Source organism: Camelus ferus, chromosome 4 (assembly GCF_009834535.1).
Source record: "Camelus ferus isolate YT-003-E chromosome 4, BCGSAC_Cfer_1.0, whole genome shotgun sequence".
Lineage (NCBI taxonomy): Eukaryota > Metazoa > Chordata > Mammalia > Artiodactyla > Camelidae > Camelus > Camelus ferus.
In genome coordinates, this window is record NC_045699.1 from 4,035,738 (window position 1) to 4,050,756 (window position 15,019).

The window sequence follows — 15,019 nt, forward strand, 5'->3', positions numbered from 1 at the left end:
CTAAGGAGATACTTTCTTTTCACTGTCAGGTTGGAGACAAATTACATTAAATATAATCTAATATGGGACTAGACTGATGAAATTGCTCAATTCTATAAGAATTAAGATCTTTTGATACAGTAGCCACTAGCCACATGCAGCTATTTAAATTAATTTAAATTAAATACAAATTTAAATTTAGTTCCTCAGTTGTATACATCAAGTGCTCAGAAGCCACCTATGGCTACTGGCTACATGTTAGATAGTACAGCTAATTTTTCCCTCATCGCAGAAAGTTCTATTGAACAGTGCAACTCAAGAAAAAAAATGTTAAAAGATTGAGCCTATAATCTTTTCTTCTTTTAGTGACATGGAAATTTTTATTTTAAAATATTATAATTATAGTGCTTCCTGGTTTGACAAAACTGGAGGTATCTGTTATAAGACAGACTAACAGGCAATGTCATGACTGTGCTGAACCCTTCTTCCAGGTTGCACTGATGTGGAAGATGCATGCTTCAGGCCCCGCCCTCCATCCTGGGCCAGTGCTGCCTGCACCACCCACCTGGGACCCGGAGGGAGTGAGGGATGGAGAGGAGACAGTGGTGAGGAGGAGAGGAGGAGCCCTTTCTTGCTTTCAGCTCTTTCCCAGGCTCAGGCTACTGCTCCACCCTGAGGGCAACTGCATTTACGACAGAACTTTCTCCCAGCCCTCCAGAGGCACCTGCATTCTTGTAGTTGTGGGAAGGCAAGCCTGACCTCTTCCTTTGCCAGCACAGACTGTGCAGGGAGCCTCAGCTCTGTTTCCAGAGAATGACTGTGTGTTCCCACCTGTCTGAGGCCCTAGACTCTCCCTGGAGGTCAGATTCATGTGTTCCAGCCTTGTCAGGCCTGGGTGCTTTTCATATTTTGGTGTGAGAGAACTGCTCCTTCCAGAAACATTTTTATCATATTTTCTAAATGCAATAGACCATTTCATAGTAACTAGCCTCTAAATAATTAAATCTTAAAGTGATTTTGTACTTCTGAATAGAAATTCCTGATTTAAAATTTTTTCATTTGATTTACATCGTATTTAAAAATAAAATTTAGTTTCCAAAAAAAATTGAAGATTCCATCAGGCAGTATTTAAGGGACAACTCTAAAGTTCTAGCCAAATGAGAGAATATGTCCCAACTAAGAACCATCTTCCAAACTACCTCTGTGGATGTGATCCATCAGTCCTCAGCAGCTCCCAGGGGCGAGGGTAGGAGTCAAGGCCAACGTTGACACCTGAGTCTCTGTGTCAATAAGAACCAACGTGGGGAGAAGAGGCCTTGGATGCCCAGGAAATGCTGGAAAAGCCTCTGTGCATTTCCACAAGTGGTGGAGAGGGGACACAGTCCTTTGCAGACTTTAGAAAGAATGGGCACCAAAGAGCGCCCAACTGCCTTTGATAGGGAAGGGAAAATTACAGCGCTCAAAGGGAGCAGAAACCCTTCGGCTGAGATGGTAACCAATCGATTATATAAAATGTCTGTCAGCTAGGCATTTGGGAACCCCCTCTAGTCTTGAAGAGTGCTAGAAATTTGCATTTGTAGAAGTTCGCTTATACTTTCCCATTGACTTACAATTTAAAACTATGATGCATACTAGTTTTAAAAAATTATGGTTGAAAGAGAAAACAAATTCACACTTCTGAAGAGAACAGGACTTTTCTGCATTCTTTTTTACTGAAGTATGGTCAGTTTACAATGTTGTGTCAATTTCTGATGTACAGCATGATGTTTCAGTCATACATATGTATACATACATTCGTTTTCATATTCTTTTTCGTTATAGTTTACTACAAGATATTGAATATAGTTTCCTGTGCTATGCAGTAGACACTTGTTTATCTGTTTTAGATAGAGTAGTTAATATCTGCAAATCTCAAACTCCCACTTTATCCCTTCCCACCTCTTTCACCCCCTGGTAACCATAAGTTTGGAGAACGGGACATTTAATCCACATAACTAAAGACAAAAAAGCACTTTCTAATTTTCCAGAATACCAAAACAAAACAAAACAGCAACAAAATCCTCAGACTATAGAGATACCTGTGTGCTCTTCCAGGTAATTTAAGTTGACAATCAATTAACAGATTAGAGCCTAGTGCTAGGTAAACATTACATGTTCAAATCCCAAGCAGAGATTAATTTGCCCTCTTCCAGGGTCACAGATTGCACGCTTAGCTCCAGCCTGCTGTTCTCCTAATATATGCCCTAATTATGCTGATGGTTAATGTGAGTCTCTATCACCTTACTTGAAACACTGAAAACTTAACCTTTTATTGCTGGTGGATAGAATATTAAGTAAAGGTATCAATCTATTATAAAACACTTGAGTTTGGGGAAAAAAATCGTGTGAATAAGGCTGGCAATATTTTCCTACTTTGAGCTGTAGATGAATTGATCAAAAATTGGTTGAAATGGGAAAGAGCTGAAAATAAGTATTCTGTCATTGGTTTTCCACACACTGGTAATTTTTGCACACCACGGGCTTGCTCTCTTTGTCTATTAATCGTAATTTTTTCCCGAAATTTCTTTTTGTGATTTCTATAAAGCATTGGCCTATGTCCTTTTTAGCATTTCTGTAAATTTTTCAGGTTTTTTTTTTTCTTGCATGTGTGGCAATCTCTTAGTGAAATTAAAAGTTTTCTCATATGCTGTAAGTGAATTGTCCTGAGATAAAGGTAGTTGGAAATAAAAGTCCACAACCATTAGCTATTATATATTGTGAAACCACAAAGATATAATTTTTTAGTAAACTTTAAATATGGATGTTTGATCTCACCTTGATATTTAAAAAATTTAACTTCAACCAACCGCTGAATTTGAGCTGAGGATACAGGTTATACAAAATACTTGTCGGCCAAATCTTTTGCCAGCCACTCATAATGTTACTCAAAAATAAGAAAATTAATTTTTCAAAATGTGAACACAGAGTTACACAGGGAAAGTAGGCATAACTTTTATGTTTTATACTTATGAAAATGAATTTAAGATAACCGGTCCATGTTCTCAAGGATAAAGTCTATACAATAAGAGTACATGGAAGTAATAGTTACAAAAGTCAACATTTATTGAGCATTTGCTGGGTGGTAAGCAAATTATCTCATTTAATCCTTATAACAATCTGGGAAGTAAGAACTATTAATATCCTCATTGTGCAGATGATTGAAACCAAGGTTTAAAAAGTTTAAGTAAGTTTTGCAAGGGCACAGAGGTAGGAACACACAGATTTAAATCCTTGGTGCATCTTCTGGAAGGACGTCCTTTCCAGACCCTTAGTCGTCTCCACTAGGCTTAAGGCGAAAACAAATTTATTCTCAGAACCCCAGACATTAAAGCATTTAAAATATTAAAAGCAAGCACGTTGAAAAGAACAACAGTGCATTGGAAAAGTGAATATGGAACGCAATGCTATCAGTTAAATTACAATGAGTAGTAGTTTTAAAACTACTACTAATCTTGTGAACCAGCAGTGGATTATAGAAGGAAATTTGGATATTTGGGAGTGTTACTATTTAAAGTGGCTTTAAATGGCTAACTGTATTTCTACATAACATAATCCTGGCTTCATTACTAATTTTTGTGCATGGGTCTAAGTGGCTTAATTTGCCATGGTCTGTTCTTTAAAAATTTAACAAACTTATCAAAATACTAAGAGTATTTTACTTATGTATGTATCATACTGGCCTATACTTGAGGTGAAGTTATCAGAAACGAGAAAATGCAACTTGCCTTTTCAGGGACAGAAAGTATGCGGGCTTCTTGGAGCCTACATGGGTACAGGCTCCACTTGCTTTGCACCTGCTATCTGGGCCTGCTCTTCTACAGAGGTTTCTCCAGAAAAAAACAAAAACAAAAACAAAAACAAAAACAAAAACCAGACAGGAGGGGTGGAGGTAAGTAAAGACACCACTCCCAAACGCCTCAAAGTTCTGAGTTTATAAATGCTTCATTCTGCAAGACATTAATCTCTTTAAAAAATTTTTATTGAAGCGTAACATACCTAACAATATTAACTTCATTTAAAAACGCAGTCACTGAAGAGCTCCAGGACAGAAGTCATAAAAGGACCTCCTTCCAGAAGACGCACCAAGGATTTAAATCAATTTCCTTTAAATCAATTTCTGCTGGATGCACCCCAGCAGAAAAGCGTTAGGGAAGATGGCCATTTCACATTTGGAACTAAATAGAAAGGAGGCATTTCACATGCTAACAGACCTATTGTTTTTAAAGTCTCTTCAGTGATTATCTGACCCTAAGGCTACTTGTAAACTACATTATAAAATGTCCGCCATTTCAGTGTCTGGGCCGTGAAGCTTGTTATTGGTGTGAAAATGATAAAGGGGAGCCTCAGGCTCCGTCAGGCAGTTGACACCACTTTGGGCTCAGAATTAGAACTATCTGTAGGGAACCCTGCTCCCTAAAAGGGAGCGCCAGTGAGGGTCTCCGCTCACACCGCCGCCCTATTTCTCCCAGAACTATAAGCACAGGGGTAGCGGGGTCAATTTGTCACCTTTCCACCTTCCTCAGAATCAGGACACCACGCCTTGTGAAAGTCTGGAGAGTTATTTCCTAAGTTAATTAAGATACCCACGCGATTAAGGTTGAGAGAGCAGGCGATCACTTCTCAAACTTGGTAACTAGACCTGGGGACACAGCGCAGCGACTGACTCCTTTCTCCATTTGGGACAGTGGCGTCTGCCCGCTCCTCCCCCCCCCCCCAGATGCACCCCGACTTCCAGGTCCTGACCAGCCTGCCCACCTTCCCCATGCAGCCACCCCAGCCCGGGCACTGACTCCATCTTGGCGCGACTGGCTCCCCGGGACGGAACGTCTTTGGGGTGACCGGACCCCAGGGATTAGGCTTCCTCGGGTGACCAGCTCTGAAGGGACCAGATGAGCCTCCTTTGAGACCCCGAAGTGTGATGAGGCATTCTGAAATGACCGGCTCCGGGGCACGAGGCCTCCTTGGAATGACCAGTCCCAGGAACGAAGATGGGGCTTCCTTAGGGTGACCAGCGACAGGACGGGGCCTCCGCAGGGCGACCGGCTCCCAGGCGGGGATTAAGACAGGACCGCCTCGCTGGCTTCCGGGGATAAGACCGCCTCGGGGTGACCAGATCCGGGAACCGGGATGGGCCCTCATCCGATGACCAGCTCCGGGGGACCGGGAAGGGGATGGGATGAGGCTGCTGCCACGAGATCCCCTGGGAGCTCGCGCAGCCCCAGAGGCGCCGCCTGGGCCCGGGCTCCCCATCCCCTGGCCTGGGGCTCGGGGCCCCTCGCCGGCTTGCCTTCCTCGGCCTGGGACTGTGGCTCCGGGTCGGGGGTCCCGGGCCTCCGCGTACCGGCCCCTCAGCCCGCGGCACCGCCTCTTCCGCCCCTTCCGCCGGCCCGCGTACGTCAGCTGGCGCCGCCCCGCCCCGCCGCCGCCCGCCCGCGCGAGGCCGCCTTAGCCTGGCCTGGGCCTGGAGCGGCGCACGGCGCAGGTCCCTCCCCGCCATGGCCCTGGGAGGCGGCAGCACATGGCGGCCGCAGCGGCCATGAGCGCGCCCGCGGCCCGGCCCGGCCCCCCCTAGAGCCCGCCGCCCCGGCCCCGGCCCGCGCCACGGCCCCGCCGCCCCCGGCCCCGCCGCCCCGCCGCCCCGCGCCCGCCACCGCCGCCGCCGCCATGGGCGTGCAGGGCTTCCAGGACTACATCGAGAAGCACTGCCCGAGCGCCGTGGTGCCGGTGGAGCTGCAGAAGCTGGCCCGGGGCAGCCTGGTGGGCGGCGGGCGGCAGCGGCCCCCGCACACGCCGCTGCGCCTGCTGGTGGACGCCGACAACTGCCTGCACCGCCTCTACGGCGGCTTCTACACCGACTGGGTGAGCGGCGGCCAGTGGAACCACATGCTCGGGTACCTGGCCGCGCTAGCCAAGGCCTGCTTCGGCGGCAACATCGAGCTCTTCGTCTTCTTCAACGGCGCGCTCGAGAAAGCGCGGCTGCACGAGTGGGTCAAGCGGCAGGGCAACGAGCGCCAGACGGCGCAGCAGATCGTCAGCCATGTCCAGAACAAGGGCACCCCGCCGCCCAAGGTCTGGTTCCTGCCACCAGTCTGCATGGCGCACTGCATCCGCCTGGCGCTCATCCGCTTCCACGTCAAGGTGCGGCCCGCCGGGCGGGCGGGCTGGCCGCGGTCGGCGTGGGCCGGGGGGCCGGGGGCGGGGTTGGGCCCGGGGCGGGGCGGGGGTCTGCGTGGGCGTGGGCCGGGGTTGCTCGAATTCAGGCTGAGGGTGGGCTACGATCTGGAGTCTGCGGGGCCAGGGAGGGAGCGGGCCAGGGGTCTGGGGTCTGGGCCTGGGTCCGGGTCTGGGGTCTGGGCAGGCCGGGATCTGGAGTTGGAGTTGGCCGGGGTCCGGGTAGGGATGTGGGCCCGGGGGCCCAGGCGCCTCTCTGCTCCGGGTCTGTGTGACCTGCTGCAAGATGGACGCGCGGCCTGAAGCCCGGCCGGCATCTACGAGTTTCCCGGGGTCTGGAGACCTCGGCTGCCCCAGTCCGTGCTAGAAGCTCAGGACCAGCTGGATAGCTGCAGGCTTGGAGGGTGCAGTGCCATCCTCCCTGAGATGCCTGCTTGAAGCTGGCAGATTACTAACCTGAACTTTTATGAGACACTCGTTTTCGAATTCAGTAGGGCTTGAACAGCAACAGGTTTTTGTTCTGTTTTGTTTTTTTTTTTTGGGTTTTTTTTTTTTTTTTTTGTGGGAGCAAGTGGGCCAGATAGCAACAGGAGGGGGTCCCCAGCCAGTAAGGTCTGCCTACTGCTGTCACCCCGACTCACCTGGGGGCAGTGAGCCCGGGCAAGGCCGGCGGAGTTGGCCTCTTGAGAACGCAGGACTGGGTCCAGGTTCTCTGTAAGATGATAGGTTTAGAGAAATTGTCTGACTTTTTTGTGTCTTAGATTTCAAAGACTCAGAATTTGACGTGATGGAAGTTTGTCAGTTCTGTGACTTCTGAGTCTGTGTGAAAAAGTGGTTCTGTGTATCTGATGTGAAAAGAGTTCAGAGTCAGGGCAAAGAGAATGTGAACCAGAGTTTCCGGGATTTCTTTCTTTCTGCACAGTGAGGACTTGGCCGCTTTGGGCTGTGCACTCAGGTAATCAGAGCTTTGACTGCCCGGCACTGTGCTGTCCCTTTGGCCAAGGCGTGTTCCACCACCCTGTAGCCGAGGCGGAGATAACATGCAAATCCGTGACCCTTGACTTAAGTTTTGAGTGCTTCCTTTTTCACTGTTCTTTTAACATTTTTAGGAGGGGGCTGTTTGGGTTTTCTGGCTTTCGCCACTCTGCCTTCCAGCATGTTTGTCATTCCTTTATTTCTGCTTGCAACTGTGCTTGATCCCAAAGTTTGTGAAATTCAAACTTCCTGACTGCTCTGCCTGCCTGTGCTGAGATGGTGGTGGTTAAGCCGAAAGTGATAGCGGAAGTCCCACCCCGATCCTGTTGCAATTGGTGACAGGGTTTCTAAGTCTGCGGGTCGAGGCTGCTGGAAGAGCGGCGATTGGTCTGTGAGTATGGCAAAGACCTGGCCTGCGTCCCCGGAGAAGTTCGGGTGAGAGCTAGGGACTGCTGCTGGCATTTTCTGCCCTGGAGCCTGGGCTCTCAGAGAAGTAAGGCAGTGCCAGCTGCCAGATGTGCTCCACCTCCAGAAGATGCCTTCAGGAGTGTTAACAGTTTTATCTTGTTCAGAGATGATGGAAAAGACAGAATGAGCTTTCTGGTCAAGTAGCTTTCAAATAAACCTTACTGAGGATTAGAGTCAGTGTGCATACACGGTCACTGTATCTTTTTGAAAGAACTGCTGCTGAATTCTTTTTTGGTTGTAAAATTTCTTAATATTTATCTTTGCGCCCCTGTGAATGTCTCATTTACCTACTTGGGTGCTCAGAATCTTAAACCAATGTCTGAGTAAGTGTTTGGAAACTAGATTTAAGATCATTTCTTTCACTTAGGTTTCTAGACACAAGATAATTTTGTCTATAATCAGTTTGCTTTAACTCCTGACGTAGAATCACAATATAGTGTTAATTGTACAGATTAATACAGTGATGACTCAGTTCCCTGGTGGACAAATACCTGGCAGCCTCACCTTTTTGGAAAACACCTAAGAAATTTAGCTACTGAAAGTTTCTCAGCAGTCAAATGAGAGGTCAGGAAGTTTTGATACAGTGACCCAAAAAATAAAAAAAAGCTGTTTCCTCATTGAAGAATCAAGTTCTCTCCCTTGTAGACTGCCCTTTCCTTTTCAGATGTAGTTCTGATAAGCTTAGTTATCTGTTTCTAAACTCAGCTTGAGAAAAGGGTGCAGAGGAAAGTCTGCCAGAGACAGGAGCACCATTAATAGCAAGAAGTGACACTTCACAAGGGAGAAGATAGAAAAAGCTATAAAAAGCACACATAATTCTGGGGCTTCTTTAGAAAAAGGAAAACAACCCTTTGTACTTCAGTAACCCCTGAGGGTGTGTATGGTTTATTCTTTAAGGATGATTTAAAGCCAGAAAAATTTATGGTCAGCATTCTTTAAGGGAGTGAAGCAGTATGAACTGTTTTTAAAAGATGCCCATTAAAATGGTTATGGGAAGTAAAACCAGGATGGCATATCACTACACACTTCTTAGAGTGGCTCAAATAAACAGTACTGGCAAAACCAAGTCCTGGCAAGAATGCTGAGCAACTGGGATTGTCCCACATGGCTGGTGGGAATGCAAGATGGCACGCCACTGTGGAAGACAGCTCCTTGGTTTCCTATAAAGATCCCTTTACCATGTGATCCACCAGTTGTACTCCTTGGTATTTTCCTAATGAAGCTGCTGTTCACACAAAAACCATACATGAATGTTCATAGCAGTTTTATGCATAATAGCCCAAACTGGAAACAACCAAAATATCCTTCACTGGGTAATAGGTACGCTGTGGTACCTCCGTACCACTAAGCCATAAAAAGGGAGACGCTACTGATGCATAAAACAACTTGCTTGAGTCTTTACAGCTTTATGTTGAGTGAAAGTCAGGCTCAAAAGGTACGATTCTATTTATATGACATTCTTTTGAAGATAAGAATATAGTGATGGGGACCAGATGAGTGGTTGCCAGAGGGTGTGAATATGAAGGGACAGCAGGAGGGAGCTTTTGGGGGTGATGGAACTGTCTGTAACTTGATGTGGTAGCATGTTTTAAAATCACAGAACTACATCAAAAGTAAATAAAAGTTAATTTTACTGTATGATAATTAATATTTTTTAAAGGTTAAATAAAAATTGGGGAAGGAATTGACACGAAAGCCTCACTGTATATAATGTTGGGCACATGAGGCATCTCTCAGAAAAATACGCCATTGTATTGGCTTTCTCTAGGGTTCTGTAAACTGGCTGAAAGGCTTAATTTCCTGTCAGCTTTGTTTAGAGAAATCTTTGACTTAGAAGAGTATGTCTTTGCTAGAGTAATAATTGTATTTCTCTAACCATTAGAAGTTGGCCCATGTATCAGCTAATTTTGTTCAGGCCATTAAACTGCCTGGTCTGAACTTGGCTTCTGCTTTGTTACTAGGAGCATTTCCTCTTGTGTGCCTTGAGTCATCATAACCTTTGAAACTTGGTGAAGGCCTGCTGTTTATTTAAAAATCTTGGTGGCATTAAATCCCTGGAGCTTTCCTCAGTGTTCTTGACACGAGACTTGTGGCGTTGGTGTACAGATTTATGATGGAAGTCCTTCCAGTCTTATCCTGAATCAGTGCTCTGGTGAATTTACTCGGATCTTACATAAAGCAGAGCTCATGTTTTAACTCCCTGGAAGAATGTGAGATAGACATCCCGAGATTTTGGGATGATGATCTCTTTCTTTGTGTCCTTGATGGGGGACTAATTTGTCGGGTATGGGTCCCTTGCCAGGTCGTCTCTCACGGTGCTGTCTCACTTAGCCCTCAGTGTTTTTGTCACTCAATTTATATGGGAAGAAACGGGATTGCTGATTGAGCGATATCCGGAGACAAGTCACCAGTAACCTCTTCAAGAGGGAAGTGCTGTGCTGAAATCAAAGTTCAGTTTCATTGTGTAAGAATGCCATGGGGGTGTGCCTGCCACAGTTCACTCTCAGGTCAGATCTGATAGCAAAATGCCTCTACCACTGTTTCCAGGTAGAATGGGAGCTCCACGGTTTTTAGCCAGGAGGCACCGAAACCTAGCAATATGCTTTGATTCATAAAGCCCTCAAATTGATAAAGAAATACTCAGAATTCAAAACTGACCACCTTATAACTCAAGCCAGCCATACATTTAAAATACTATTTAAAAACATGTATTTTCCTGTAAGTGTACCAGTTTTGCGGCTGGCTTATTTCACTTAGCCTAATGTCTTCAAAGTTCACCCATATTGTAACATTGTGTAATAATTTCCTTCCTTTTTAAGGCTGAATGATACTCTAGTGTATGGCTGGACCACATTTGGTTTATGGATACTTGGGTTGCTTTCCCCTTTTGGCTGTTGTGGATAATGCATAATGCTGCTGTGAACATGGGTGTACAAAAATCTGTTGGTGTCCCAGCTTTCAGTTCTTTGGGGTGTATACATGCCCAGGAGTGGAATTGCTGGATCACTTGGTAACTCTGTGTGTAATTTCTTGAGGAATCGCCATACTATTTTCCACAGCAGCTGCCTGTGTATATTTTTTATACAATATATTATAATGGTTCTAGTTTTTAACATTAATGTGATCACACAACACATCATTCTGCAATTTGCTTATTTTTATAAGTATGTAAAAAAAATCCTTTCATGTCTTATTGTTCTTATAGAACTTATAGTACTAATTCTTTTTAATGACTGCATAGTGTTCCATAATTTCCCACCCCCTCCAAATGATATACACACATATAAACTTGGTAGATCCAAGAGTATACACATTCTAAAGCCTAAAAATACTATAGAGCCAACATTGCCAAATCTTCAGATCTTTGAAGAATGCCAGAGACCCAGATTTTTATTTGAAATTATCCCATTTAAAAAACACCTCTAAGCCAAGCAAAACGGGCTTCAGCCTAGATTCAGCTCTTGAGCCACTGATTTGTGATTTCAGTGCTGATATTTATCAACAATTGTAACCCATTTCTAAATCTTACTCCCCGTCCACTCTTTTTCAGGTTTATAGTTAGACGTATAAATGCCCACTCTTTCTCTTCCCATCTTCCTTGTTGAACCCTTTTCGATTATCAAAGCGCTTCCATTTTCTGGGGTTACTGAAATGCAATTTTTCATAAACGCCACAGTTCCCCGGACCTTTTCCGTCACATACTCTTTCTTCTCGTAATCCCCAATATTACCTCTTTTGAGGTTAATACCACGCATATGTTCTTTCAACATCTGACAATTCCCAGCACACAGTTTTACTCTTCTCAAAGACTTGAGCAGCTGGTTTTACGTACTGAGAGATTATTTTTACCATATCCCATTCAGCACCCAAACTGACTATTCTCGTCTCTAATCTGGCCTCAGATTACTCACCTCTAGTGACTTGTAATTTCACTTTAGCTACCCTAGACTTTGTTCCCTATAATCAGCAGGGAGATTGACACCACCTTTTAAGATTTCAGACTGTGTAGCCCCTCTGCATCCTGACCCCTACGGATACACCCTTCATTCTCTTCTTACTTTCCACCATCCTCTGTTCGCCCAGCCAGCTCTGATTTCACTTTTAGCCCTAATTGGTTTGAGCCTAGTGGTTACCCACTTCAGAGATACACTCATTACCACCTGAGTCATCCTTGGCCTTTTTATTATCCCATCCTGCCAGTCCCTGCAAAATGTCTCATCAGTTTGAGCCCAGCGGTCTCTCACCTCCACCTCTCTTCCTCATTTCTAATATCCCCAACACGTGAGCTCGCCAGGTTGACCAAAAAGGCCTACCAAGTGCCTTGCAAACCCATCGGTGGCTTTTGAAACCAAATTCCTGGGTGTTCATCAGCATTTAGAACAATTGACACAGAATAAAATAGAAGAAAAAGTCGAATGCAAGACATGTTGAAGGTAAATACCATTCCATTAAACTGCCTTACAGTGGACGGTTGTCGGAATTGCCTCTGGGGAGGACTGGGCCCCCACGCCTGGTGTCACCAGCGGAGCTCACCTTGCACACATTGCCAGAGCAGCCTGCAGGGTCATTAGGTGAGGGACTTGAACCAAACCGCTCATCCAGACTCCTCATTCGGGCTTTTAGACCCTCCTGCAGTCTGAACCCGTTGTACCTTCCATCAGTTTCACAGTTCTTCTCTATTTTTTAAATGCTCTCAACCAGACTGTTCGCTGCTTCCCCAAGAAATGTCCGTTTCCCAGCTACCCAGCTTTGCTGATGCTGCTCCCTCTTATTGAGGTACCCCACTTCTGCTTGTCAGGATTTTACCCCAACCTCAAAGCCCATCACAAAAGCTTTAGTTAAGCTACCTGCATATGTATCTTCTCCGCTAAACTAAGCTACTTAAGGCCAGGGACTAATTTTACTCCTCTTGTATCTCCTGTATGTTCAGTATAGGATCTCAACTTTTCAATCAGATATTTGCTTTGTTCTATTTATATAGGCAGACAAATTTCATAATTTTCTTTCAACACCTTGATCAATGGCCATTAAGTAAAGATTTATTTTCTTACCTTAAATTTCTTGCACTCTTTTCTGACTGGTTCCCAGTGATGAGTCATTACCCCTTTAGCAAACATCGAGTGTCTGTTATTGGCCAGCTGTGGAGGAATGAATATAACAGGGAAGAATGGGATCCTTTAAAGAGTTTAGTCTAGTGGGGACAGGGGTTTGCTTACGTCATTTTCCTTGCCCCCAATGTTTGGAGCCTTCTTTGATGCCATAGGACTGTCGGTGAAGAGCAGTGAGTGGTTCTCAATAGGGGCTGGGGGCTGGTGGTTTTGGCAATGTCTAGAGACATTTTTAATTGTCACACTGAGGGCATCTGACCACAGCCATCTAGAGGTGGAGGCAAGGGACGCTGTTGAACATTCTACAATGCACATTAAAGAATGACCCATTCGCAAGTATCAGTGGTGCCAAGCCTAGGAAGTCCTGGTGTGAACACATCAAAGAATTCTAAGTTTTGGGCCTTAGTAAAGCCATGTAAGTGTTTGAAATAGAGATTTCTAAGTATACCAGGAAGAGAAGTAATAAAAGAAAAATACACCTTAGTTTTCTAAATTAAAATACATACGTTACACCTTATCTCTGTATACTTCTGGACCCATATTGCTCTTTGTTTTGTTTTAAACAATGGGAATTTATACAATGGAAAGAAACTGATTAATACATACTGCACATTCCAGCCTTAGTAAGAAATTGACCATTGAAGTAAGTACTATGTAAAATGAAGAGGAGTTACTTGATTTTTTTTTTAAATGAGATATAATGGACACACAACATTATATTAGTTTTGGGTGTACAGTGTAATGATTCAATATATGTACATATTGAGAAATGATCACATTAAGTCCAGTTAACATCCATCACCATACATAGTTAGAATTTTTTTTCTTGTGATGAGAATTTTTAAGATCTCTCGTAGCAGCTTTCAAATATTCAGTACAGTGTTGTTTATTACACCCTTCGTGATGTACATTACATCCCCATGACTGACTTATTTTATACAGTTGACTCTTGAACAACATGGGTTTGAACTATGCGGGTCCACTTATACATGGATTTTTTTTCAATAGTAAATACTGCAGTACTGCAGTCTGTGGTTGGTTGAGTCTGTGGATACGGAACCATGGATATGGAGGGCTGACTGTAAAGTTATATACAGATTTTTCAACTGCCTGGAGGGTTGGTTCCCCTGCCCTCCCCCTACATTGTTCAAGGGTCACCTGTAACTGGAACTTTGCATCTTTTGACCTTCTTCACCAATTTTCCCCACCCCTCCCCATCCTGAAGAAGAGATACTTTAGAATTGGAAAAATTAGATTTATTTCCCAGGGGGTTTATGGACAAAATTTTATAAATTGAACAATTAGACGTGAATGAATCAGAGTTCAGAAGGAAATATTCAAAAATTCTCTAAATGTGTCTATATAGCTGGCATCATTTATTTTATTTTTTACTTATGTTTATGTTTTCTCTAGAAAGTAAGTCCTGTGGTGTCCACCTCTTAGAACATCACTTGGCATGTAGTAGAAATTCAAAATATATTTGATAAATGGACAAATAAATCGATTTCAGACTCACCAGTTACTCAGTCTCCTGTGCATGGCAGTGTGATGGCAGAAAGATGGCAGAAAGTTTATTCAAACCCAGAGTCTAGTCATTTCCACAGATAAGTAGTCTCAGCTTGGCCACCTGGTACAGAGGCTTTGTCTCTGAGTGAGCCCTTCATGCTTCTAAATTTAGGAGCCGTGTTGACGACATAAAAGGGGTGACTGCTTAGGGAAATCAGCTGAATTTAGCCATCTTTCCTCCCCTGTTATTCCTCGTTCTATCAAACCTTGTTTCTAGGCTTCTTAGGGCCAGTATAGAGTTGAACTTGGCACACTGACCTACCTGCAAAGGTGATGATAAATCCATAGTAACTAAGGGTCTGTGATCTAGAAGCGTGCTCCTTTTGTGCCCTGCTTACTTGGCATTTCCCACTCGTCTCTGGAATAAATGTATTTCTTTGGAAAAACTGAAGTTACCCTGTTGGTATTTGGCTGATTAGTGCAGGACAGTGCTGGAAGGAGTGTTGTTGGGGGATTGCGTTTTCATAGGTCTGGAGTGTGTTGTCTGTCTTCATGAGCACGAGAGCCAGCCAGTCCAGACTGGGAGGGCCTCACTTGACTGCTTAGATGAGCACAGGTACCATGGTTTTTCAGTCTCCCGAACCTATGTGGGCCATAAAAGATTTTAATAAAGAGTTTGCAAGTATCACCACTTCGAAATAAATTGCATTAGTCTAAGATTACTTTTTATAAATTCTGAAATTTACAGTTTTGATGTATTTTGGAATTAGATT

The 15,019-nt window shown here is 44.5% G+C and overlaps 1 protein-coding gene across 5 annotated transcripts in view; it reads left to right on the forward strand.

Moving 5' to 3' along the window:
- Positions 1–5,166: 5,166 nt before the first annotated feature.
- FAM120A (family with sequence similarity 120A) overlaps positions 5,167–15,019 on the forward strand; it is a 97,928-nt gene continuing 88,075 nt past the window's right edge. For 2 of the 5 annotated variants that reach the window (XM_032477427.1, XM_032477426.1), the window contains exon 1: positions 5,167–6,156. In XM_032477427.1, the coding sequence (XP_032333318.1) occupies positions 5,683–6,156 (474 nt within the window). In that variant the 5' untranslated portion in view covers positions 5,167–5,682. The remainder of the gene's footprint in view (positions 6,157–15,019) is intronic. The other 3 variants (XM_032477425.1, XM_032477422.1, XM_032477424.1) reach the window with 3 other exon arrangements.